Source organism: Adelges cooleyi, unplaced genomic scaffold (assembly GCF_023614345.1).
Source record: "Adelges cooleyi isolate 19-005CV unplaced genomic scaffold, UGA_ACOO_1.1 ACOO_flye_CR_arks_rails_tigmint_CR_PRNA_108, whole genome shotgun sequence".
In the NCBI taxonomy this organism is placed as follows: Eukaryota; Metazoa; Arthropoda; class Insecta; order Hemiptera; family Adelgidae; genus Adelges; species Adelges cooleyi.
This window is the reverse complement of record NW_026095761.1, coordinates 17,551,049-17,576,995: the sequence shown is the minus strand read 5'-3', so window position 1 is coordinate 17,576,995 and position 25,947 is coordinate 17,551,049. Positions and strand designations below refer to the sequence as shown.

General features: G+C 30.8%; 1 protein-coding gene across 1 annotated transcript; it reads right to left on the bottom strand.

The window, feature by feature from the left end:
• Positions 1–1,221: 1,221 nt before the first annotated feature.
• LOC126846618 (CDC42 small effector protein homolog) lies at positions 1,222–24,854 on the bottom strand. Its single transcript, XM_050586307.1, has 4 exons — positions 24,484–24,854; positions 7,075–7,200; positions 2,836–3,006; positions 1,222–1,816 (listed from the first exon to the last, which is right to left on the bottom strand). Exons 2-4 carry the CDS (start codon positions 7,159–7,161, stop codon positions 1,808–1,810), a joined length of 267 nt encoding a protein of 88 aa, XP_050442264.1. The 5' UTR covers positions 7,162–7,200; positions 24,484–24,854; the 3' UTR covers positions 1,222–1,807.
• Positions 24,855–25,947: the final 1,093 nt, after the last annotated feature.

Sequence of the window (25,947 nt, the reverse complement as noted above, 5' to 3'; positions counted from 1 at the left end):
AGGAGCAGATCATTAGGTTAATCGTTTGTTTACAAAGTGTTTTTTTCGAGATAAAAATTGGCATTCGCCTTAAATTTTAATAAGGTTTTTATTTTATAATACTTATTCAACTTAACATACTTATTTCTCAATTGCACATTTTAAATTTCCTACAGAACAATATTATAGTGTCGTACTGCATCTCAATTAAAGCCCGAGTCTTAACAGTTTGTTTAAATGTATAAATCACAATTAAGGAGATTAATGATACAAAAATTGTATACACCAATAATTGCTGTTGTTAAAAATTAAATTAAATATTTAAATAAAGCACATTACATTATACAAAATGCAATGAGCAACATGATTAATATTTTGAACGTATTCATTAATGCAATTGACGATAAAACCGATCAACTGTACACAATAACATTTGAAAATCTAGTAATTTAAACAACATAATAGTTTTTTAAACGGTAAGTAGGATTTTTTTTTCTTTAAAGGGGCAACATGCCTAGATAACGGTAGAAACGTTTACGTAAAAAGGACAAACAATTTAATAGCCGAAGTCGTGCACGACTTGATATAATGTATTTTGTTAAATATTTCAAATAAATGATAAAGTACAGAGCTATTATATGCAAGTCTTATTAAACAGTGCCTATTTAGTTTGTCCAGAGTAGTCTGTTTGTTTTTGAACATTTATCATAAATAAATATCGACGTATATTTCAACCAGTAATTCTTGTGGTAAAAACTCAAACATCAATAAAACAATTTTTTTTTTTTTTAAATCCATTTTGTTTTTTCGCAAATAAATATATGAATAATATAATTTCAAAAATAAATCAATTAATTTTATCGCAATTCTTTGTGTAAGTATAATCTTATATGGTTTATACTCAATTTGAACTTTATAATTTTTTTTTTTAATTAAGTAACAATATAAAATGAATTGAACGTTGACGTAAACCCATTCTTTAAAATAGATTTATTGTTTAAGTTCCACACAATATATTTTACAAACCATATTACTTAGACAATTATTAGAACAATACAAATGGTTTTAAAGATAAAATATAGTAGAAACGAAGACTGAAAATATTAAAAAAAAAAAAGATACAACATTTTTAATATTATTACATTTATATAATATTAACTTAAACAAATTAATTCAAACAGAAAATTGATGATCACTCTTGCATTTACCTAAAGAACTCTTTTACAGATGGCAAATTGAGGCTTATAATTTTTCTTTTTAGGTAATTACAACCATGAAGAGATTTAATAAGCTATACAAATATATTTATTTTGATTCGTATATCGCTGACAAGATTAGAGTAATATTTCAAAAGTTACACACAAATGTGCTAACGCAATAAGAAAAAACACATACAACATAAAAATGAATTATTAAAACTTATGTTTATATATATAAATATATATATATAAAAAACATACAATATTAGTAATTATAATTATATATATAAAACCGGACTAGTTGGCACATAAGGCATTTGTCAAGATAGTTCATCATATACATTTTACAATCGACAAACCACTCAACGAATTAAATAAAATTTAAAAATAAAGTAAAAAAAAAAAAAAAATAGTGTAATAATAATAATAGTTGACAAATTAATAATAATAATAATATTTATATAAAACTAACAACTAACTGTCGAACGTTATGCATATAGTTGTCTGTAGTACAAAAATTTTTTTTTTAAATAACAGACCAAATTCGCACTTGAGTACACGAGTAGTTTTTTCGATCACAGCAGTTATGGATCTCCAGAAAAGTAATGAGAGGGAGAGAATAAGAGAGTTCAATTAGCCTGTAACAAAATATATATAAATATTAGTTCAACATAATTTATTTAATATATTATTAGGTATTATTATTATTCATATGGCTCTTTTATAACAACAACAACCCAAGTAATTCAAGATTTGTTATATTAAGTATTCATTCGTATTAAGTTTACACAAATTACTTATCAAATTTAATTTATTGATTAAACTCTAAATTATTAGACAATCGAAATACCTTATAATGTAAATAATAATTTTGGACACTTAATGTCAAATTAGTAAAAAAAAAAAAACAAGACTAATACTATGCCATTTCAAAGAGTTAAAATTTCATAAATCATTTTTGGTTTACATTCTGAAAAAAAACGGTTTTTATAAATATAAACTTTGATTATTTTACATAAGATATTTCTTTGACGGCGCACAGTTTAGCTCGTCCATATTTTCCAAATAATAAGAAAATATTGTCTAATCTTTTATTTAAGCCAATAAAAAGTGGTTTATTTAAAAAAAAATCGTTGATAATGAAGTCCTATCAATCCTCTAAATATTAAAAACACTTAATACTGCAATAATAAATATACAACATAATTTTAGATAATTTAATTTAGATCTAAATTAAAATTTGCGAAAAATCCGCCTATATCAAACTCCATAAAAAGTAGTAAGCGTGGCCGGCCATTGAATAATCATAATATGTCTATTGATAGAGTTAATTTTATGTACTAACAGTGGTCAATTTTGCAATAGCTTATAGGTTGTCCACGGGTATTAGAAACATTATCAGCTATACCGATAGCGTTGTTTTATTTAATTGATTTTTTTTATTATAAAAAATGTCTAAATAAAATATCGTTTGTCTTATGCGCCAGAGGCCATTGATGCCTAATATTATTAATAATAATAAAAAAAACCTACATATTTTCAGTCTCTCAGTTTTTGGCTCTAGTTTTTTATTGGTCCATTAGACGTTAACCTAGACTATTGGTTATTTACAAATGGGTAGTATAACATTTCATTGTAAATAATGATAATTTGTTACTTCGATAACAGCTTCGTAACCGCCTTTGGACTGCATTTGTCCGTGAATGGCGTTCAATCTGGATGATCCCATTTCCACGTCGGACGATCCTATGTGTCCTGTATGCCGGAAGTTCGTGGGTGCTCCGATCATGGATCGATCGATCCGCACTCGTCTCACGTGACTCTTTCCCTGGAAAAAAAAAAATACATAGATCGTTTAGCCACAAGGTCGGTCACAGTGACGACAACAAGTGAAACCCAGGATAGTATAACATTACTCATCAGCGGCCACTACGCCACGCGAGAAATCTATAGAGCAACCTAGAGAGTTAGGTACAGGATGCATCGGAGAGAATCATTATATAATGATAACGTTATACACACACATAATGATTGGAATTGTAATGGTTCAAAATGGTTTACTTTCCCATTCGATTACGTTTCGAAAATATGTTATTACAATTCGTTTCCAACAAAAAATTGACACTGAAAAACATTTACAGGCAAACATCTTCAAACGAAAGACATATATTTTGGTTGTAATTAATTAAACCGACGTCCATATGTTAACAGTATGGAAAAAATAACCTAAGACCAGAACCTAACCAATAACACCGTAATTGGATAACCGGTAGCCCTCCTTTTGGGATGAGGTCATGAATAAAATATAATATAATCGCTACATAAGAAAAAAACATTTACTTTTCACTTCCAAAAATATGTACAAGGAAAAAACACTATTACTGAATTACTATAATTACTTTTTATCTAAAAAGCGTTTCTGTGCTCTCCTAAATATATAAATAATTAAGTAATCAATTGGTTGCACTTGTATATTTCAAATGAGTAAGTTTATCTTATCGTATTTGGACTAGAAAGAAAAAAAAAGGTGATATTTAGCTTTTCAGGATCAACACACGTTGACTGCCACAACCGGATCCGTTGCAAATATCACTTATTATCATATTTAAACTTATGTCCTATACGTCTTGACTCATAACCTATACGCATGAATATAATTAAACTAATAACAAAAATGTTCTTGAAAAAAAATAAACTTCATTGAATTGTTAGTGTACGTTTTAGAATAATGCAAGCGGTCAGTTGTATATTGTTGTTAGCGTTGATTTATAACTATAACTATTTATAAATAATTTTAATCTATCAAGTGTCTTGATGTCTTGACACGTCAGAAAATAAACATTGCACAATCTTAATTGCTATCTAGTAAATGAGATACAAATTGCATGACATAATATCTCCACTCATTACCTAATAACATTCACTAAACAATAACACATGTGTTATATACTTAACTAAACCAAAAAACTGTTTTGGAATTTGATCGTTACACCCGGTTGTTGGCTATAAATGTATAGTAATATGTAAAAGGAATACATATGCTTTTTGTGTGGGTTAAGGCGAAGAAAATTAAGTATAATAATAGAGCACGTGGCCGAATGTCTTAAGGCAAAAGGAGCAGCAACAGTGCAACTTTAAGTCACTGCAGGTGATTTATTTGAACCGTGTCACTTTTATTCAAAACTACTATAATAGTATTCAAAAAAAAAAAATCTCAGCCCTACGTTTCCGGTATATAGAATAATTAATCTGACATAACGTGGTCTAAATCAAAATTAGGACATAAAATGTTTGAAAAAAAAACTTGTTTTTCACTTTTACATAATTCATAAGATATTAACTGTATTATATATAGGTAATGCCTATATACCCTATTATAATAAGGTATACATTTTTTTAGATAGATTGAACTGCAAATTCACTACAGTAAGTTACAATTCATTTTCATTATGCCTACCCACCTGAATTTACATATTTCATTTTTATCGTTAGTTATTCATGAATATAATCGTTTATAACACTAGTGTTGGCCATTCGGAGACATTGTGTAATTCAAAATATACAACATTGTACATTTGTACATATAATAGATTGGCCAAAGCGGGCTAAGCCAAAATTGAAAACGCCATGTAATAGTTATTTTACAGTGTGTTTAACGACTAACGTTAACTGTACACTAATATAATTCATGACAATTATGTGTAATTTATTTGGCTGGTTTCATAGTCGGTGAGGTAATTATCGTGCCATTTAAATTATTTGGAGCGTTTGCTGAAATTAAAAAAAACCTCACCATGGTTCTACAAAACAAGACTACTTACACACTTTAAATATTACAAGCAACGTGTAAACAATTTTTTTTTCATAAACGAACACTAATAAAGGTTAACAAGCGTAAAGTACTCTTCTTGGAAACTATAGTTTAATTTTTAGCTTTTTACTACAGTATAAATTTTATAGGAAGTATTCTCGTGCCAGAATGTTAACGACTTCAATAATGACGAAAACAAATAATTATACCTAATAGATGTCGTCCATCGTAGATTCAATGATCGTCTCATATTATTTACGGTTTATAATAATAACGATGATTAATATGTTAAATGGACGATAGCGTAAAAAAAAAAACCGTATAATTTATTCTATGAAATCATATAAACGTCACAAGCGTCAAATTAAACATCAATTACACGTGAGAAGCCAATTGAATTAATATAGTTTTCAGTAAAAAAAAAAAAAGTATTTTTAACATTGTAACAACTATTGAAATCAACCGGTACTTGTTTTGATTTTGTATTTATGGTAAACAAAAAGTTTTCTGAAAAAAAGTATGTCATTTAGGCGAGAAACATTTTTTTTTTGTAGTGCAATAAGTTACACAGGTTGCACAGAAACTAAAGAAATAATTCAAAATGCGATACGGTCATTAATCAATAGTCATTATATTTCAAAAATGTCGATAAGAACAACATTATCAATGATCGTTAACGCGAACGAATACACCTAACCCCGTGCATAGGTTATTTTTTTATCAACGGTAATGAACAAGTTCTGATTAATAATAAAGTAATTAGTCTAGGTGCACGGTACCTATACAGTATTATACACTTCAGTATAATATTATAATTGCTGTGTTTAATCTAGTTTGTTAGTTAAACTTCACAGCAATTAGTTTAAAAATATCTAAGCAACTTTAAAGAGCTCTTAGAATCCAAAAATCATCGGGGCTTTTGCGTTTACTCAAAACATATGGGTTTTATTGGAATTATGGATAACCGAAAAACTTAATTGGAACAGAATTTTTTAACCAAATCCTAGTTATTTGAGTCATGGAAATTGTAATAGCCATTGTCCAATTTGTACACAATGTACACAGGAATACTTCTTTAAGCGCGTTTATAAATTATGTCTATGGAATGAGATTGGATAGTATTACAGTCCGGAAACCATCGTTTCGAGTAATATTTTAAGTCTTCCTGTGGATTAAACATACATTTTTCATAGTTAAAATAAGTCAGGCACGTTATCAAGCTGTACAATATCACTGAGAAAAGTGCCAATGTAGCTGAAAATAGACCGAAATATAATGGTTTAGCGACCAAATAAATAATATTACTTCAACTTAGCCAACATTCTTTTAAACTTCCTCCCTTTTTTAATTTAAAATATGGGCGTGACCACATTAATTCATTTTTTTCAGAATTCTCTCTGCTATAAAAGATTTAGCGTCAAGTACCAAATTTAGTAACCAACCTTTCCATTAACAGAGTGATATATTTTAGTTTTAATTTGTAGACATATCAAAACTATCTATACTATTAATACTAGCTTAAAGTAGGACAATCATATCAAAGTCCAAAAGTTTCCATTAGTTTAACTGCAAAAACTTAATAGTGTTCAAATATTTATTTGCTATCTAAAATTCTACGCTATCAAAAAATGTACGAATTATTTTTAATTGATAAATAGCCATTTCAATAACATTAAAGAAAATAAAAATTGTATCTGATGATACATCGGATAACGATTGATAATCTAAAATTATACTGTTATTATTAAAAATTCTAAACAGGTAAAAAAAATGTATATTTTGAGTGTTTACAATTTTCTGAGTTGGCAAAAAAACTAGGTTTTAAGTTTTTTAAGGATTAATGGATCATCAAAAAAATTATCTTTTTTACAAATACACCCGGTTATAGCAAATTCTAATATAATTGTACAATTGTTAACCTTTGGTAAAAAAAATCATTATGCGCTTGAGTAACCAAAAATTGAAAAAAATTGCCAATTAGCAAACAAATTTTTCAAATAGTGAAAAAAAGCAATGTTCTCAACAATGCCATTTATTGTTTCATTTTTAAAAATGTACTGTAATATAGTATTCTTCTCTGGTTACCTGTTGGGTACGTTGGTTGACACAGCAAGAAAACCACTGGAACAGAACTTCACCAGGCATATTTCCCGACCTGTAGCCCGCCGACATGATGTGTTTGCTTTTGGTTCTGATTTCCTTTGTTGGTTCCTTTAGAAAAAATAATAACCATTCATTAGTCTTTAATACTGTTAATATTTTTAATATGATTAATATTATTGTACATCATGAAACAATCATGGCTCGTGTTTTTTTATTTATCAACACACACAACATTGAAACAAACCGTAAGTAACGGCACCTATTGCGGATAATGTTATTCAACAGATAAGGTATTCATTTATTTTTTCATGTTTCAATATACCTACTATAGTGAATTTCTCATCATGCCGTCGGCTATGTGCGGTTCGCGTTGTTTAATAACTGTCGGTAGTACACCAATACCAACAACAAGCACATCTCATAATATTATATTATGTGCCATTATAATTATATTAAAATAATCGAGCCGTCGGATACTCCTCACATACCGAAGTGGAAGTTAAATAGTTTTTACAAATTTTACCGACAGGTTGGCCGACCCAAAAAAACCCATTTTTTATTTTAGTAAAATTGATTTCAACTCGTGTTGGATATTCGCTGGTTTTAATCTACCGTTATACACATACAGCGAAACACCAAGGAAATATCATCATTAACTCTTTTCCTTGCAAAGAGTGAAATGAGAGAACCTTTCTGTTTATTCAACTTTTTTGGGCATAGAGCTTTAATATCTATATATAATTTCAATCGCGCGATTAAATAGTAACCAGAGTTTTGACTTCACCCATTAACTAGTAATCGTCATTTGAGTTCTCCCAAAAACTTGTTTTAGTTAATAAATATTTAAAAAACAGAAATTTTTAAAAATTATGAACCTAAATCAGTGAAATTCCCCCCCTTCCGGCTGCTATTTATACTTTAATGTTATATATGTTGTATTGTATAAATAACAAAATATGCAGTACACCATTAAACAAATTTACTGTCTATAAAATTATTTATATTTGTTAGTCTTCACTATCTATAGTTTTGTATTACGTTAATATATATATATATATTGTATTTTTTTTTTTTTTTTTGAAGTATCATTTCCATTAATAGTTCCTGAAGATCCTTGACCTCCGCGACTTGACCACTGTCGTGGATTTTTTTAATTTTTTTTTTTTTTTTCCATAATTTACCCCGAGACTATTTTGTGATAAATAAAACATAGCGACAACGGCCATTATATAGATCCGGCGCACACACAGCTCTGTAAACGCAACCGCGCACATATACGGACAATAATATGAATTTTCACACACAATACATAATATTATACACCACCACACACACACATCTATCGCTATATAACACCACAAGAAGGGAACCACCATTTTTTTTTTTTTTTTACTCGTTTGCAGTGTAGTTTAACGTTTCGCTGTCTGTTTGTGTGTATGTGTATGTGAGTGTTTACTGCAGGACAAGGCTAGTGTAATATATTATGTATGTGTGGTTGTTGAACCTCACGACTCCAATGACAATGGCAGGAACTTCTTCCAGGAGAGGATTGCGCGCCCATATATACGTAGTATTACACTATACAAATACACATGCACGCTATATATTATTATTATTGTATTATAACGTATGGCAACTGTGTAACGGGACAAACAGGTCGTGGCGAACGGGGCGATGATTTTAATGGTACTGTGTGATGATTGTTGTTATTATTATTATTATTATTTAAACGAGCACCGATAGTTAGATAACTACCGTATAATATGCGCCGGAAAAATATAGAAAAACGGCATGGAAAAAAGAAATTCTAGTAAAACGGTAGTAATTGGACACTGATAAAAAAAAAAATTCAATTCGCGAAGAATTGAATTTTTGCTCAAAAATAAGAATAGACAATTTTCAGAACACGACACAAAAATCAACATGTGCCAAGAATAACCGCAAAAAAAAATATATTAAATAGATTTTGCAAACATTTCAACGATAACCATTTGACCTTTTTTTTTTTTTTTGGAACATAAACCAAAGCAATTAAACGAGATCAAATTATGTTGTACACAGTAATATTACTCATTAGTAACTATTACTACAATAAAATTGTGGTTTTGTTTCAAAACACGCGTTTGCAATCAATCCGAGCAAAGGTTTTTCAAGCAATGTTGTTTTGACATTACATATTTTATCGTGTAAATTATTTTTTATGCAATCGCATAATTAAATGTATCATAAGTATTTATTTTTTTTTTTTTATTACTATGACCGATTTTTAATTAATAAATTTATGCATTTTGCAACACAACAATACTTTAGATGCGTACCTAATCGTACATAACACAGACAAAGAGCTCGTTAACATCGATTAAAGGAGGCGATCCTGAAGTTAAAGCACTGCGTTGTGAGGATACCGGATGAGGAGGTTTTTTAGGAAATTCGAAAATTTAAACCAACTTGCTTACTTTATCTTATACTGTCGTTTTATTTACACTATATACACTACTAGGAAATCTCAAACCGTAAACAACAATCAGTCGGTCCGAGTAACCGATACTGAAGAACAAACGTATATATATATATTATTGTAATAACAACAACACGCATTTATATGTGCAGTAATATTATGCGAGGCACCGAGAGAAAGAGATTATTATAATTTAGTAAAATGTAAAGTGAAAGTAGTCTTCAAGACCAAGGGCCGAGAGACGAAAAACAATGTTTTCAAAATATAGGTATACATAATATATGTAGTAGGTACATATTTTTTTTCAATCTGATTAATGAGCGTTTTGTTTTTGTGTCTAGTAAGCGTCCGTAATGCAATGTAAGAGACAATAGCGAAGAAAAAAAAAACAACAGCTACGGTCTTCTCCGTTCGTTGAATTGTGTGTAGGTACATATAAACGATGGCCAGGAAGTGAGCGATGACCAAGTAAAAGTACTTGGGCAAACAACAGAACGTGTCGATCGATGAGTCACTGCGACAAAAAAAAAAACTATAAATAAAGATTTGCAGTTACTTTTTGAATGCCCTATTCAAAGCAAAGGTCAAGTCAAGTAGACCTTTTATAAATTTCGAACACTATGCGTAACGCGGTAATTTTTTTTTTTTAGGACGTTTTGCGGCACCGAACAACGACTTTCAACGATCTATTGTATTACAATAGATCCTCTTCTCTTCTCGAACACACTATGTAAATCGCACACGACTAAACAATAAAACATCTGCGAGTTTGTGTAACGCCAAAAACCAGATTTAAATACCCTACTTGCAAACTAATCACAATAGAACTGAAATCGAAATTTCTACAAACAATAAACTGACGTTGAAAGCTGTCCAGGCTTAAGTGATTTAACCTTTTAAGGACATCCAGTCCAAACAACGACACCTGCATACAATTTAGATAAATGGTGAATAAATGGCGTTTTTTTTTTTTGCAATGAAATCATCTTGCAGAAAAAGTTACTTATGTAAGAAATACTACACATTATAATACACATGAAGTATTATGATATAGTTTTACGCTTTGTCGAGAAAGTTGCAATATGTATTACATTATACTCCTACGGTCAATAACACCGGTGATAGTGCATACACGTTGTAGAAACTGATTTCCATAATTGAAATATTATTTTAATACAAATTTACAAGTTGAGAATAGACAACAAATATTTGTTTTGCGTACATCACGAGCTTTAGCTTTACACTAATAACGGGTCTAAGTGCTTAATCAAACGTTTTGAAACGTGTATTCGTTGAAATGAACAATGAACATGAAAGTATATACACCCTGAATGTACCCTTGACATCATTTGGAAATTCTGCACGGCCATACGTTATTATTAAGCTGTTCAATTACTTTATAACGTCATACACAACATAACGTTACACATAACCCATTGTGTCGCTTGCTTTTGTAGAGTATTTAAATAAACACTATACTTAAGAAAGGATAACCCCCTCCCACAAAAAAAAAATACAAAAATATTTAGATGATTGGGCGAACGATAGGTTTTTATCTTTTTCATTGTCATACCACTTATCATTCTTGTAATTATTGTAAATGATTGTCCACTTTAATTTATTTTGTTCAAAGAATAAATATCGTACACACAGTATAGCTGCTACTCTATATGTTTCATGGCTTTTTTTCATTAAATCTAACTATACTAGTTAATCAATTATCAAAGTTGTTTTAAGACTTTTTGTGAAGCGCTTTTTGGTCTATTTTTAGACTTTGAATTGAATTAAGTGACTATAGCCTCGTTCATGTTCACAAACTCGTGTACTACTCGATTACACTTCAGTAGCAACGAGATGGTCTGAAAGCCAAGAATATCGCTTACATGGGAAAATTAAATGACCCCACGTTGTTATTCAAAACTAGTAGTGCCAGCAAACAATCAAATCTCAGTCAGCATATACGTGATACAACTGCTAATAAAATGGTTCGAAACAACATTTCATAGAACAGTTTCATATTTAACACACCGCAAGAGTATTAATGTAATTATTTAGTAACAGTCCGCGGTTTTCTCCAAGATGATACTTTACTGGTTTCTGACAAATTAATATTAACACCATAATATCTAATTGTTTAAATCTCAAATTCAGGCCAACCAACCATGTACGCGGGTGTCATTAATTTATTTTTTAAAGGCATTGCGTGTAAGTGGTATTATGTTAATGTTAAAACGTGAAACATGACTTAACGGTTTCTAAACCTGAACAATTAATAAAACTGAACACTTTTACTCATGTCTCTTGCCCAAAGTAGTCCGAGATATTTTTTATTTACCGAGAAACATATTTTTTTTTTTTTACATGTAAGTGAACCAAAAGTAATTTTAATTCTAAGAGGCAAACGCAGAATACGCCACCGATAGTTTTGTTCAAAAAATCTATTTTTCACCACCAAACCAGTTTAGATCTAAGAAAATATTATTCACGAAAATGTTTATTATAATTTTGAAAATAATGTCTGATTTATGTAAAATCACTTAAGAGAACTTCACATGTCAATTGCTCAGACGTTTTACATTTAATAATTATACCCTTTTATTGGTCCACTATGGAAGTCTTTATTGGTAGTTAGTTAATATAATAAAATAAAACCTACCATCATTTGTTCTCATAATTATTCAACAGCTATGTTACTAATCGTCAACCAACCTATTACCACGTCTATAGAACCTAACCGCCTATGATTTTGTAATAGATTTTACAAATTTGGGATATTAGATACACATTTTTTTAACTCGCAGAAAAGCTAGGGGGGAGTTGTCCCCCTGGCCCTCCTGTGGGTGCCCTTGAAATTTAATAACAATAGTATACGACGGAGCACGTTAGTTTCTTTGTGAAGTACTTAAAAGTTGTTTCATAGAAATAATTAAAGACCGGAAAAAAAATTAACTGTAAAAATAATAGTTTTTAAAATTTGTCAGTGAAGTAAACTATGTGGAATAATTTGTCTATAAAAAATAAACAATCAAATTATATCTGATTTATTGGGTTACAAAACATTATCCATTATTTATTAACTTGTTTAAACTCTGATCAACAGCGCCGTTTAAAACGTAGTTTTAGACCTCGTTACTTATAAATAAATGGCGCCATCTCAATAAAACAGTTTATAATATTATGTTAATTAAAAAGGATATTTTAAATTATTAATTGCCCTGTTTTCCGAACCAAAATTGAACAGATTAAAATGTGTTAGGTATGCTATTTCTTCAGCGACGTAACCATCCCTTTAAACCCATAACGTATTAGATAACCGCGTGAATCGTCAAGTTTAGCTGTTATGTTAATCATTCGAAAATTCGTTTTGATACAACACCACATCGTGTAATGATAATGCAGCTCTAATCGCTGTTACATAAAATCGAAGCGATAACAACACAATATCGAGTATAAACATTATATTGTATACTTACATAATTGTTATTAAGAACGTACAATGCGCCCGTCATTGCATGTAAGCACCCGAGTATAAAATATAATATAACATTATTATTATTATTATACCTATAGAAGAATAGAATTGACAGCCGCGGGCCACGGCTGAACATATGGCCGAATATTGGCCGTTGTTACTACTTACACTATATTAGATAATGTTGAAAACTGTTATTGACCGAATTTCACGACAATGCTAAATGCGCATTCAAATACCTGCATAATAACAATAATTACTTAGGCCAATGTGTAGCTCTATTATGCTGTCGGACGGAGGAGAGTGTTGTACCTACTCGGCCGTTCTCTGAGCGATCATCACGGATCATTTTAATAATTACCGAATCAAATCTTACACACAGGTACGTGAGGTGCATCAAAAAACCTACACACACCACATGAGTTTCAATTGTATCCTTTCCCACCGGCATACCTCGAAAAACCACTACACGAATAATAAAGTAACACTAACATAACTCATAAATAACAAAGTATTAGTAACATAAGTAACATTGATAAATTAACTAGTGACCTTATTATGTTGAACTTTATTTATTTGACACCACAAGTATAGTTTTTCTTTATGAAGTTGGCTGTATAATTTAAGAGTGTAAACTATACATATTATCCCCCCCCCCATTTAAAATTTGTATTTCCAAAAAATAATCCTCACTAATGTTTTGTTAATTTTGTTATCTCAACCCATTCACGAGATATGATTTTTTTGAAAATTATAAAATAGTTTTTTCAAATACGTTTAACTTGCTTAAACAATAAGTAACAACAAAAACGCTACAAGGTCAAAATGTTTGTTTAAATTGTGTTATTTTAACTTTTTTCTTTTTATTAAACTGTAAACTTTATTATTTTACTATAAAACATTATTAATGTTACACTTTAAACTAATAATTTCTCTGCTAATATCTTGAAAAACAAACGTTAGTTGTCTATACAAAATTTAAGAAAAATTGATTATTACAAACATCTTAAAAACATAATTTGTGTTATTTATTTTTATTACGACAGTCAATACCTCCAGGAAAAGTCATAGCTTGTTAAAAAAAAATATTACTATAATTAATACATATTTTTTAAATTTATCTTAGTACAAAAGTAATTCTCAGTTAAAAATTGGGTAAATAAAAAGTAACGACCAAATTTCGGAACACGCGTCTTGGTCGTGGCCAAGTTAATTATGGCCCCATTCCTATTTTTTAATTTCCTGTATTGTTTCAAATCGAAAAACTGTGACAAGCGGCAAAAAAAAATGAAAAAGAAAGTAAGCGCAAAGAGTACTTACGCCGAATAAAATAATGAAAAAAAAAACAGGAACAGGATATGGTACAATAACAATAATTTCTATGTATTTGTACCCTTGACATGGGTATGACCCGGCAAAATAAACCGGTTTTTTTTTCTTTTATGGTACAATATACAATATTATGTAGTATTTCGCTCTCTTGTAGTCGTACACATCGCTGATATTATAATAATAATAATCAGTAATAACATTGCCGCCTATTGTCTTATTGCACTTTTACGACAACGTCGACGAACTCGACCCACAAATATAAAAAAACAATAATAATAAGAAGCGAAATTCGCGTATTTTTTACTTTCTCCAGCTTGTCGTTACCGCCAAATTTCCCTCTTTAAGGGTCGTGTGGACGGCATCATAAAACAAAAACTGGGCACATGGCAATGTAACACAATATTATATAGTTTATGGTGGTGTCCATTGAACAAAGCGATCGCGACACCCGGATTCAGACTTGGGTATTTTATGACAACAACACCAGACGGACCTAAAAAAATAACTCTCAACGGGAGGCTTACAAGTGTGTCAAAATCACCCAAAATGACCTTAAGAGATGCTCGGAGCGGAACTCTCTAAAAGGTATCGTCGCACAACTTGTCTCTTCAGTTGGTCAAGCCAAGAGGTTCCTGTTAATGATCGGTTCCTACTATGATGCTTAAAAAATGCTCACAAAAGCGTAACACAGACTTGCTGTAATCGTACTACAATAATCTACAACATAAAATTATACTGAAATACCATTTACCTAATTATAAATCCCACCCATATCAAAATATTGATAAAACGCACTCAGGCAACCCCTACACGAAAAATGCGATTGTATCTAAACGGAGGGTAATAAAATAACTAAATCCATTACACGACAATAAAATAACAGCGATGGGTCTAATCATAAAATGCAGTCGAACCATTGTACGTGATGAACATAATAGTTTACTTAACCGTCGGTACAACGTTATCAGGAAACGTCTTGTAAAACTAAATAACAACGACCATAAAAAAACATCAGCTGAAACGTGAAATCTTCTTAAAGGCATACTAACACTAATAAACTAAACATTCTTCAGTATATTTTGTATGAGCTCTATTTGACATTAGTGCAGTTTTCGATTTTTAACAATTTCAGTCTTTACCACGTTATAATACCCCGACAGGACTTAAGTATTGACAAAATCTTCTAGTTGACCGAATCAGAGTTAGGCATCGATTGAACAAATATTGACAATTCGAATAAACCACTAACAATAAATCAATACAGTTGTAGTAAAAATGTACTAGAATAACTTTGTTGTTTGTTCGAATGATTCTAATATTGTTGCTTGAAAATTACCCACAAATATATTATAATTTAATTTCAGTTATTAAGTTATTCGGTTCGTTTTAAATTGTATTCGTTAAATTTTGCCCAACTCTGGGGGGTTACATGGGTAAATAATAAGACGATATCGACTGGAATATAAGCGCAAGCCAAACCGTACAAAGTACAAACTATATAATGCTACTTGATCCACGTTTTGCAGGAGAACGTGACGTCGGTTGGTTGGTAGTAGAATTTGTTGAATTCGTTTACAGGCTTAATGTTAAAGAAGACAAACCCGATCAGATACGAGGACCTTGAAAGGACACACTACACGTCACTGTTCCACGCTATTATGAATGTACATGCGGTTATAGAAAGAGTTTAAAGGAAATTGTAGATATTGTGTTCTACCGTACGTCCGATGGTCGTATTAGGTACACACCGAAACATATATTATACATACAACAGCGCGTTAGACGTTTGGCATACCAAGCACAAACGACGACGACGACGACAATGTCGAATTAAATTTACTACGGTGTGTCCAGGAATGATGTAAGATTGGCTACGTGAGGACATCCGCGGTGGTCTGCAAGTGCAGCTGATCAGGATGATGATAATAGTAGGTATACCGTATATAATAATAATAATAATAATAATAACAGCTATAACGACGAAAATATTTTTCACCGCTTTGTTGCGGCGCACATTCAAACGCGGGTCCACGTCAAACGAAAAATGCATGTATTCAAAATCGCCCGAGTTTCCTGAGCTGAACAGATAGAAGAAGAGGCCCTTGGAATTTCACCAACAAATCCCACACACGTGCACCTAATAAAATGTTCATTGAACACGTGTACTACACACACTGATGCTTAGTAAACCACGTCGACTGGAAATCATACAGAGAGAATAATAAATAAAAAAAAATATATATATATATATATATACAAGGAGTGTTGTGTCGAATTCTTTCAAGATGCTTTCGTACGACTGCCAACACGATGAAACGTAAATCAGGTTATTATATTTTATCTTGCGACCAAGTATAGTTTGTACTGGAAATTAATTTAATAACGAACACAATGTGTTAGCAATACACAAACATAATCGAGTATGAGGAAACGAATGACGATTGTTTAAAGCCGGCGCGTAACCTAATCAAATATGTCTATTCTTTAGACGGTTGTTTTCTGTTCAATTTTTTAGAAAAACAATCATTTGTTTACGTTGCAGATACAATAGCCAAAAAGACCAACTTTAGCCGAAAAATGCATAACAATTGTAAATTCAATGAAGTAATCGTCACGTGCGAGACAATTATTCGGCTCGTCCAAACGACTGTCTGTTCGCAAGAAACATAAATATCGAATTAAACAAACTGGCCAACAATTTTTGAGAACTGTTGTAGGAGTGACATATTCTTTAGTATTAAAAAAAAAACGCTACCAGTTTGTTTAGTTTTGCTGTAGTTGTAATGTACAGCTTACTGCAAAGTACCTTACACCATGATTCAATCATAGTCATCTGTCAAAATTCAGAATTCCTAATTGACTACTAATTTATGTTAATGTAATTGAAGTATTACCAAGCGTAAGTGCTACTAAAGCAATATATTATAATGCTTAGTAATTTTGTTTTTTTTTTTTAAATCAATAGTTTGAACTAATTTATCTAATGTAAAATAGCCTCAGCCTTCTGCAAATTCCATCAGCACTCGTCGTTTAATAGTTTGCAGTTATCAGAAACGTTAACGTTATAAATCATTGATCAATTCTATCATGTAAATATATTCCAAGCTGAGATGGCAAAAAAAAAACTGCGAGTTTTATCTAAGCCCGGCTAATGTGTGGTATTCGCCCATAAGTATAGGTTTTATTACATGGGCTGGGCTATTTTATAATAACGGTTCATTGCAAACTCTACTGTCATCAATCAAAACACAATAACGTCACAGTTTTTGGGCCCCCTGTCAGTAAAAGAAATTAAATTAATTTAACAAAATGCGCGTTTTCCTGTGTAATAATAATATAATAACAACCATTGCGTTATATACCAGCAATGACTAATTTCCAAATGATCATCACGACAAAAAAAACCTGTATTTAAAAAATTCACAGTTGTTTGTGTACTCCTCTTATAGACGTTGAAATATATTATATGTATAATATAACATAATATAAACGTACTTATGTCTTTAATAGGTATAACGTACATATTTTTTATCGAGTCTCAAGGATAGTAATAAATACTTCAATAAAGTATACTGTACAAACCTGGAAATCATTAGCATCGCTGCAATTTCAAATAAACCGAATAATTTACAATCGAGTAGTCACAGCCTGATATGATGATAGTATTGGCCAGTTCGGGACACAAATAATATGTTTTTTTGTATTGTTATCGATTGGGTCAACGTTCAAATACAACCGACGGTGGTCTATAATATATTATTATCATCACATGTATGTGTATTGATAATAATATTAATATTATTTTATAATCTCGTTACACTAAACGACAGCGATTGGCATAACCTCGAAATGCCAAGACGGACATATTAGGGGTTCACCTAGAATAATAACTAATTCGCCATAGATGCCTATCTGCCTCGCTGTTTTCCTATATTAGGCTGTCGTTTATTGTATATCGTTAACACGACGTACGTTTGCTCAGTACAATGTACACCGTGTACCTACTTAAAGTAACAACCGAAGTTGTTCAGCACGAACCCATTACAGTACGTTGTACCTATAGTAAGCTGTTATCTGCCTTATACGCGTGGGAGCAGGAGCAAGAGGGTTTGTTTGTCAAAAACAACAAAAGGAGTCCATTAAGATGACCGTAATCGACCTCTACCTACTTATTAACAGCTTAATTTAAAGAACGACAAATATTATTCAACACCTATATTATGTAGATTGTGAAGCCCTAAAGACAATGTTTTGAACATCTGAGTAAAAATTTGTACATAAATAGCAAGAATGCCCCGTCTATTGTCAGTTGTCACCCTTATCAATTTTTATACAATTATTACATATTTTATTTTACTATTATTCTATAACAAAATACTATTTTCGATTTTTAAGTTGTTATGATTTATATAAAAATGAGACATTAAGTTTAAAAATACATTTTCCCCGTCTATGGCCACACTATTTTTTATTCAAACGTTTAGAATTAATAGTGTTTTATGAAACATAATAAGGTAACTGATTGAAACTATAACCATATTTGCATATGTGCTACCAAAATAAAACGAATTTTACTATTTTGCAAATACAATAAAAAATGGCAAACAAGGTAATACAATAATTAGTCATAAGATAAAAAAATGTTCGTGTAGGACGTTTTTACGACGGTATTAATAAAATGTTTAGTATTAAAAAAATGTCAAAAAAGGAGTCATTTTTTCTATAATTGTATAAAAAAAATGTTGGCTTATTTTTACAAGGTAAATGTGCATATATCTAATGTATTTTTAATACGTATTTGCCTATTTACAGCGCATAAACATCCGAGTAACATCCTGATTTTAACACAACATATTAAAAACTAAAATTTCAATGAAACCTATTAACTAAATGTGAATTACATCAACAAAAAGCAACCGATAACACGACATTTTTCTCTTTAATTTCATATTTTTCTTTCCGCGACAAACATTAATACTAAACTGCACTATTAAAGTCCATTGACTTGTTTTCCAATCGTAAACAATAAAAAGTCGAAAAACAATTGCGATAATGTAAACAAAAATACAATTCTGTGTCATGTATGTCTTATAATTTACATAGTAAAAGATCTTATCTCTTGCACGACATAAGGTCATTTATTTACAGGTTAAAGATTAACCTACCCGAGTCGTCGAGAATGGGTTTTTACAGGTCGCAATATTGTTCATATTATTTCCACGCTACATTATATTTTGTTCATAAAACATAATAATTGCAGACACAAAAAAAAAACGCTTTATCTAAAGGAAACAGTGAGCCCTGCTAATGGATTTCCAAGTGAACTCTAATAAAAAGCTGCCGTTTGCAATAATAATTACATTAAAATTACACAGGGCACGGCTAGTAATAGGTTTCCAGTTTCCTACCTTTAGAGATGGATGTGTGTATTTTTTAATAGTTGCCGCGCTTTAACGACGGGCGAGTCGTTTTTTTATCGACAGGTCAGAGGGCATTTGTATACAACAATATTGTACATTTTTTATAATCCACATCCATAATACACCGTGTAATGATGGCGATTCAAAAAAAAAAAAAAAACCTATATAAATGCAGCACCACCACGGTCCGAGTAGTCCAAAATGGAATAATATCTTTGGCCGCCGTCGAAAACTAGTATGATCTTTTTACATATACAAATGCCGTCTCCGGTCACAATGCATAACGATACCACGCTTGAACACATGTGAGAAAATTAGTGTTCCATTCAAATACACGGTATATTAATATTGCTGCCCCGTTCGGATGTATACTTAAGTCGAAAAAGTAATTTACGGTGCACGAAAATAATATCATATAAAAATGTGTAGGTTACACGCTGCTCGAGCGCGAAGGCTGTGCTGTGTTTATTTTTTTAATTAACTGCTATATAACTGTGTAAATTTTAAGTGTATTTTTGAGCATAAGGAGATTACTACACGAGATCAAAATACACCAAGGTTGTGTTATGATGTCTTTTGGAGTTTGGACGGTGCCAAAACTGTTAACGACAGTTTTAAGGGTTTGATATATTATAGCACCTAAACGTACAAGAGTAGTCGTGTTAAAACAAAATATACCTTTTTTTTCACCAAGCTACTTAAGATCTTTAAGCCACGAAAACCGCATATATATATAATATATATAATTTTAACAGAATAACTTGCGCTCTCCTTTTGATTTAATGAACTTGCTTTGTATACATATTAATAGTAAAAATAAAAAGTTTGTGGAAAAAGTGCCCCATGAATTGTATAAAAACAAACAAATAGAACGTCTTAAGTATTTGAAAATCGACTTCAACACACTTATGATAATATGTAACATTACAATATAGTCATATATATGATATTACTAGAAATAAATAATAATAATTGCCTAATTATTATTTGATATATACCTACAACGAGCGAGTTCTTTATAGTTCAAGTCGATAACAAAAAAAAAAAATTAAAATGACTAATAACGTAAGTCGTTTTTTGTTTTAATTATTATGTACATGTTGGTATTTACATATTAAGCAAACGAAGACATTCAGTAGTTGTGTTTTTTTTTTTTACAATAATTATTGTTTATCTTTATTATCATCGGCAAGCTTAATAACATATTATGATTTTTAACTTGTATACATAACATCAATGTATCCAGTTGGGTTAGAATTTGCATGTGCTTTTTGAACTGTGCTTTCAGTTATGCTCGGTGAAGGTATTAAAAAGTTAAACGGTTGACTTTGCAACACAAATACAAGGGCAACCCGAAAGTCCAAAAAAAAAAAAAGGATAATATGATTATTACCAACATCAATTCAAACTAACGAGCATACACGGAGAAACGGACAAAGCGAAAGAAAACAATTTTTATTTGTCGAATCCGATACGGGTGTTTATATCTTTTGAAAAATGATTTGATTTATTACCACTTATTTTCATTTTCCACATTCAAACCGAACCTATACCAAGTACACGTAAATCATCTATGTGTGTGAGTGTGTGTGTGTTTATGTATCGACCAAATAAAGCCTTAAAATACATCAGGAACTGATTTCACCAAGGTCAGTGGACGGCACAATCTTCTGCTCCACGTGCGTTTGAACAAAGACGGCGGTCGTCGACAAGACAACTACAATAATAAAATGTGTTATATTATATTATTAGGTATTATCGTCCACGACACCACCTGTGTAATCGTAAAGTGTGAAACAAGGCAAATACGCCAAGGGGAAAAATCGGTCACAGATCATAAATAAAATAGGTGCACTTTTAACACGTTAATTGGTTACCTAGGCGGCGGCGGCGGCGGTCAAGGCCAAACCGTTTGAAACAGGTCAAATAGCAAAACGAGAGTCAACTATGACACACGTCGTGTGCGTTATGTCTCAATAAAAAAAAAATTTTAAAAAAAACGATTGTTAATAGACCATGTTGCTGCTATAACCAGTCGTCTTTCAAGAACAACTTATAGGGAATGCCACAACATATCACATCAACTCGGGAAACGTGTTTTTTTTTTTTTTTTAATCCACACTACCAAAACTGGGTCGAACCTAGGCGGCAAATGAGAGAGAATCTCCACCGTGCCTACTACTTGCCTGTGCAATTTACCGGACACTACAAATAGCAATAATTCCAAAAACAAATCTAACAATGCCGCCAATTTCCCTTCGACCGCGCACACTAAACAACATTTTCCCTTATATTCGATTAGACTAGTAAAATTGCTCTTGATATTCATCAATAGCATGCCAAAATGGGTCAACGACCGTCGGTGCAATTTTAAAACGCGTTAAACAACCGCAAGTACACGTGCTTCAAAGATCAGAACTCACGTTTTTTTTCTTCCAATAGAATGTATTACAAGTCACTTTTATTAAACTGTACAGGAGAGCGAAATGAAAAACAATTTTTTAATCGTTTCCTTATAGTGATGATGTTTATACATTTCCTTCATCAATATCTCTTTCGAAAATTGGCAACAAGTTGTAAAACAAACTGACATGGAAAAAGTATCGTCGTTGTTTGTGATCAACAAAAATTTCACTGGTAACATTTTAGATCTAATTACTTCAATATTGTTGCTTGATATATTTTTATTTAATGATATTATATTTTTTCACAATATATTTTTATTTTAGTGTAAAAATATATCCTTTTTTTTTTTACAGAGCAAAAGTAAGAAGACTGCAGTAACTTCTACTCTAAACAATATTTTACTTTAAAATGTACATGCAAAATGCAAATAAAATATAACTAAATAATTAAGTTATTTAAAAAAAGATGTGGTTAGTTTATTACTTAGTAATTAACCTACACATAGCGTAAACGGAAGAAAATATACTTAATTATTAAACCATCAATGGAATAAGTACCAAGCTTATTATAATACCTGTTGATTAGCAATTTAAAATTTTTTATTCATAAATTAGTATGATATTAACATTCAAAATTTAAAAAAAAAACTATAAATTAACATCATTGTCCAATTATACAGTAAAACAACTCCATTAAAAATAATATGACTTTTGATCTTAACTGATAACTCAATTAATGAGAGAGGCGCAAACTTAGCTGGCGATTCGAGCCAAACCAAATCGTTGATAACTTTTGAATGGTAAACTTGTACATTGATGAATACATTTTTGTAAACTGTCCCGAGCCGCTATCCACACCCTGTGCCATGGATCTCGGCTTCAAACAGGCAATGAACCCGGAAAAGTAAAGAGCTTCCCAAGACTACTTATTTTATTATACAAATATCTAATACTAGTAACAATTTGAGATTAAGTTTAATTTAACAATATCATAATCATAGGCTCAACTACAATTAAATGTTACGCTAAACTTGTAAACACTGTCATAAAAGCATTCAGTTTAAAAACAATTAATTAAAATTGCATTTTGTATTTTATATATAATTTGTTATCCAAATAATTTAAAAGATAAAAATGTAAGGAATAAAATATTTCAAATAATGAAATTCACTCTAAAAGATAAAATAAAATAAAATATTATGTAAAGATTGAAACAGTTAAAAATTAAAAAATAAAAGTCTATTATAGTTGTCAGTCAGTATTCAGTATGATTGTCGACAAGATAATGCAAATAGTATATTATGATAATATTATGTATGTATTCAATGCAAGAGAATAAACTCATGACTAATAACATTCATTGCTTAGGTAATTGAACAAGTAGCAAGCAACACAGTAATTATATTAAACTAATACTATTATAATACGAATAGTATTAACTTCACATCAAAGCAAAAATTTGTTCAACATAAAATATAGTTATGACATTGATTCCAAATTCCATGCATAAAATAATTCTATTTCCTATATTTTATGATGTCCTCTAAAATTGAATTGTCACTATCTGAATGATAACGGACACAACTAATATAGAGAAGCGTCGTTTTTGTGACCATGACTAAAATTCAAAATCTACGTTAATGACACCGTGTACAAATCTCTCAACATTTTGATTAAACTTTATTTTGCTTTTAAACCATGTCATTTTCTTCCCCAAAACTTAGCCAAATATATATTTTTAAACGGCAAATCATAAATTAGATAGTTTGTTGATACAACAACAACAATGGGTTAATATTACAAAATGATGCGAGTACAATTTTGGCCAACATGAGCTGTTAATTGTATATTGTGAAGAATATAAGGTTTTTTTTTTTGCCAAATTGCAGTAAATAAAAAAAGTAAATTTCGACCGCTGGAAAACGTAAAACGACAAAATGTGATTTAAGTAATGCCGTTGCCAAACGTTAAGTAAAATAACATTTTTTTCAATATTAGGCCATCGAAATTCTAGTGTCGAGACTTTACTATGCTTAGAGTATAAATCAGTGGTGCTCAGTGGTATAACAGCACATGCAGTCGGATAAAATTATACCTACCCACCAAACTTTTATTGACCAAAATTAATGCTTTTTTTTTTGCTAAGAATTAAGAAACATAATATATGTTATAAGAAAATAAAGAAATACACACTTATTAGACTTGTTGAAAATTTAAAAATTACATGACCCTTCGATGGGTGCACATGCACCGGTTGCATTACATGGTAAGCTAAATTGTAAATTACACTTGGAATGCACTTACTTGTGACTTGTGACAGCGACTAGGAAGCAGTTTGAAAGAATAACGTGGAATCTCTTGTCTCAGACAACAGCGGGAACTACTTCCGTTTGATCCGTGTCCGTTTTGTTTCCTTTTACATAATTCGGGAACAAGTCTGGAAATGGGAAACCGATTTCCTTTTCATCCAAGAAAGCGGTAGTAAAAAAAAAAAAGGAAGACGATGACAAAAACGGGAACAACGACAACAACAACAACAACACTAACACCGGCTTAACACCGTCTGGGCACCGTCCGCGGGCTACGACTACTCACTACGAGACTACAACGTCAACAGACAACAGTCAACAACGTTAAACAACACAAACAACGGATCGAACGCACACACACGATGGCGGGACTGCGGGTGGTTAATCGCGCGACGGACACCGCTTTGGATCACGGCGGCGCGCGTTTAACGCCCTCTAGCGGTGGTCACCACGATCTACCTGGCCGGGATCGATAATCGACACAAAATCTCAAAGGGGCTCAAGCCCCCGGGTATACAGCGTGATTCATTATACGGATCAGACACTCATTACAAAACCGCACTTCACCAAAGTGATTTAAATTCAAATAACTTTGAAAATAATTATTCAAAACTGGTTATGGATCGGTGAAATTAGGTGTTGTTCTTTTAAAAAGTTAATTAAATTGTAAATACATTACCGTTTACGTTTTAACAGTTGGTTGAGCTCTGGAAAAAAATAAAAAAAATTTTTAATTTTTCCTATTCTTGTAAAATAACACATTGAACTGGAGTGACTAGAAAAAGAAAAACTACAAAATAGCAATAATTATTTTAAGACAAAATGAGTCTCTTGTATTTAATGGAATAACAACTGTATTCATATTTTATTACAACCGTACATTATTTTTTTTAGTGTTCAACAACATTTTACTTTATTCATAAGAATATTACAATCTGTTATTTGAATGCTATTGAAAATTATTATTGTTATTGATTATTATAACAAGTTTATATTTTGGAATTATGAGTTCTCATCTACCTTTAAAATATTTTTTTTTTTTTTGGTGGTGGTTCTTAAATCTAAAGTTGACAAGCCTAGCTATAGTTACATCTAAGGTGAAACATTGATAAAATACAATGTATTGTAACTATTAAGTAAATGGGTGAAAGGAAAATAATAGTTTTGTTACAAGGAACGCGAGTCTTGCAATAAATTCCAATTATTTTATATTTTTTGATACATGAATTCGACAGTTTTTTTTTAGAAATGTTTATATATTAATACAAGTTGGGCCGAGAGATTTTGACTGATTTATATATCAAATGCATATATAAATCTTTGTGACCCACACAATATATAGTATAATATTAATTATAATACTGACTTTCTACTAGCGTTATATAAGTCATAACCTATTGCTACTGACTACAGATAATAATATAATATACATATAAGTGGTTCTTTCTATATCATATTA

Bases quoted from the DNA above. Each gene is read 5' to 3' on its own strand.
- LOC126846618 (XM_050586307.1), bottom strand. From the start codon at position 7,161: ATGTCGGCGGGCTACAGGTCGGGAAATATGCCTGGTGAAGTTCTGTTC. The intron at 3,007-7,074 runs GTAACCAGAGAA...TTTTTTTTCCAG, and splicing joins TCAACCAACGTACCCAACAG to GGAAAGAGTCACGTGAGACG.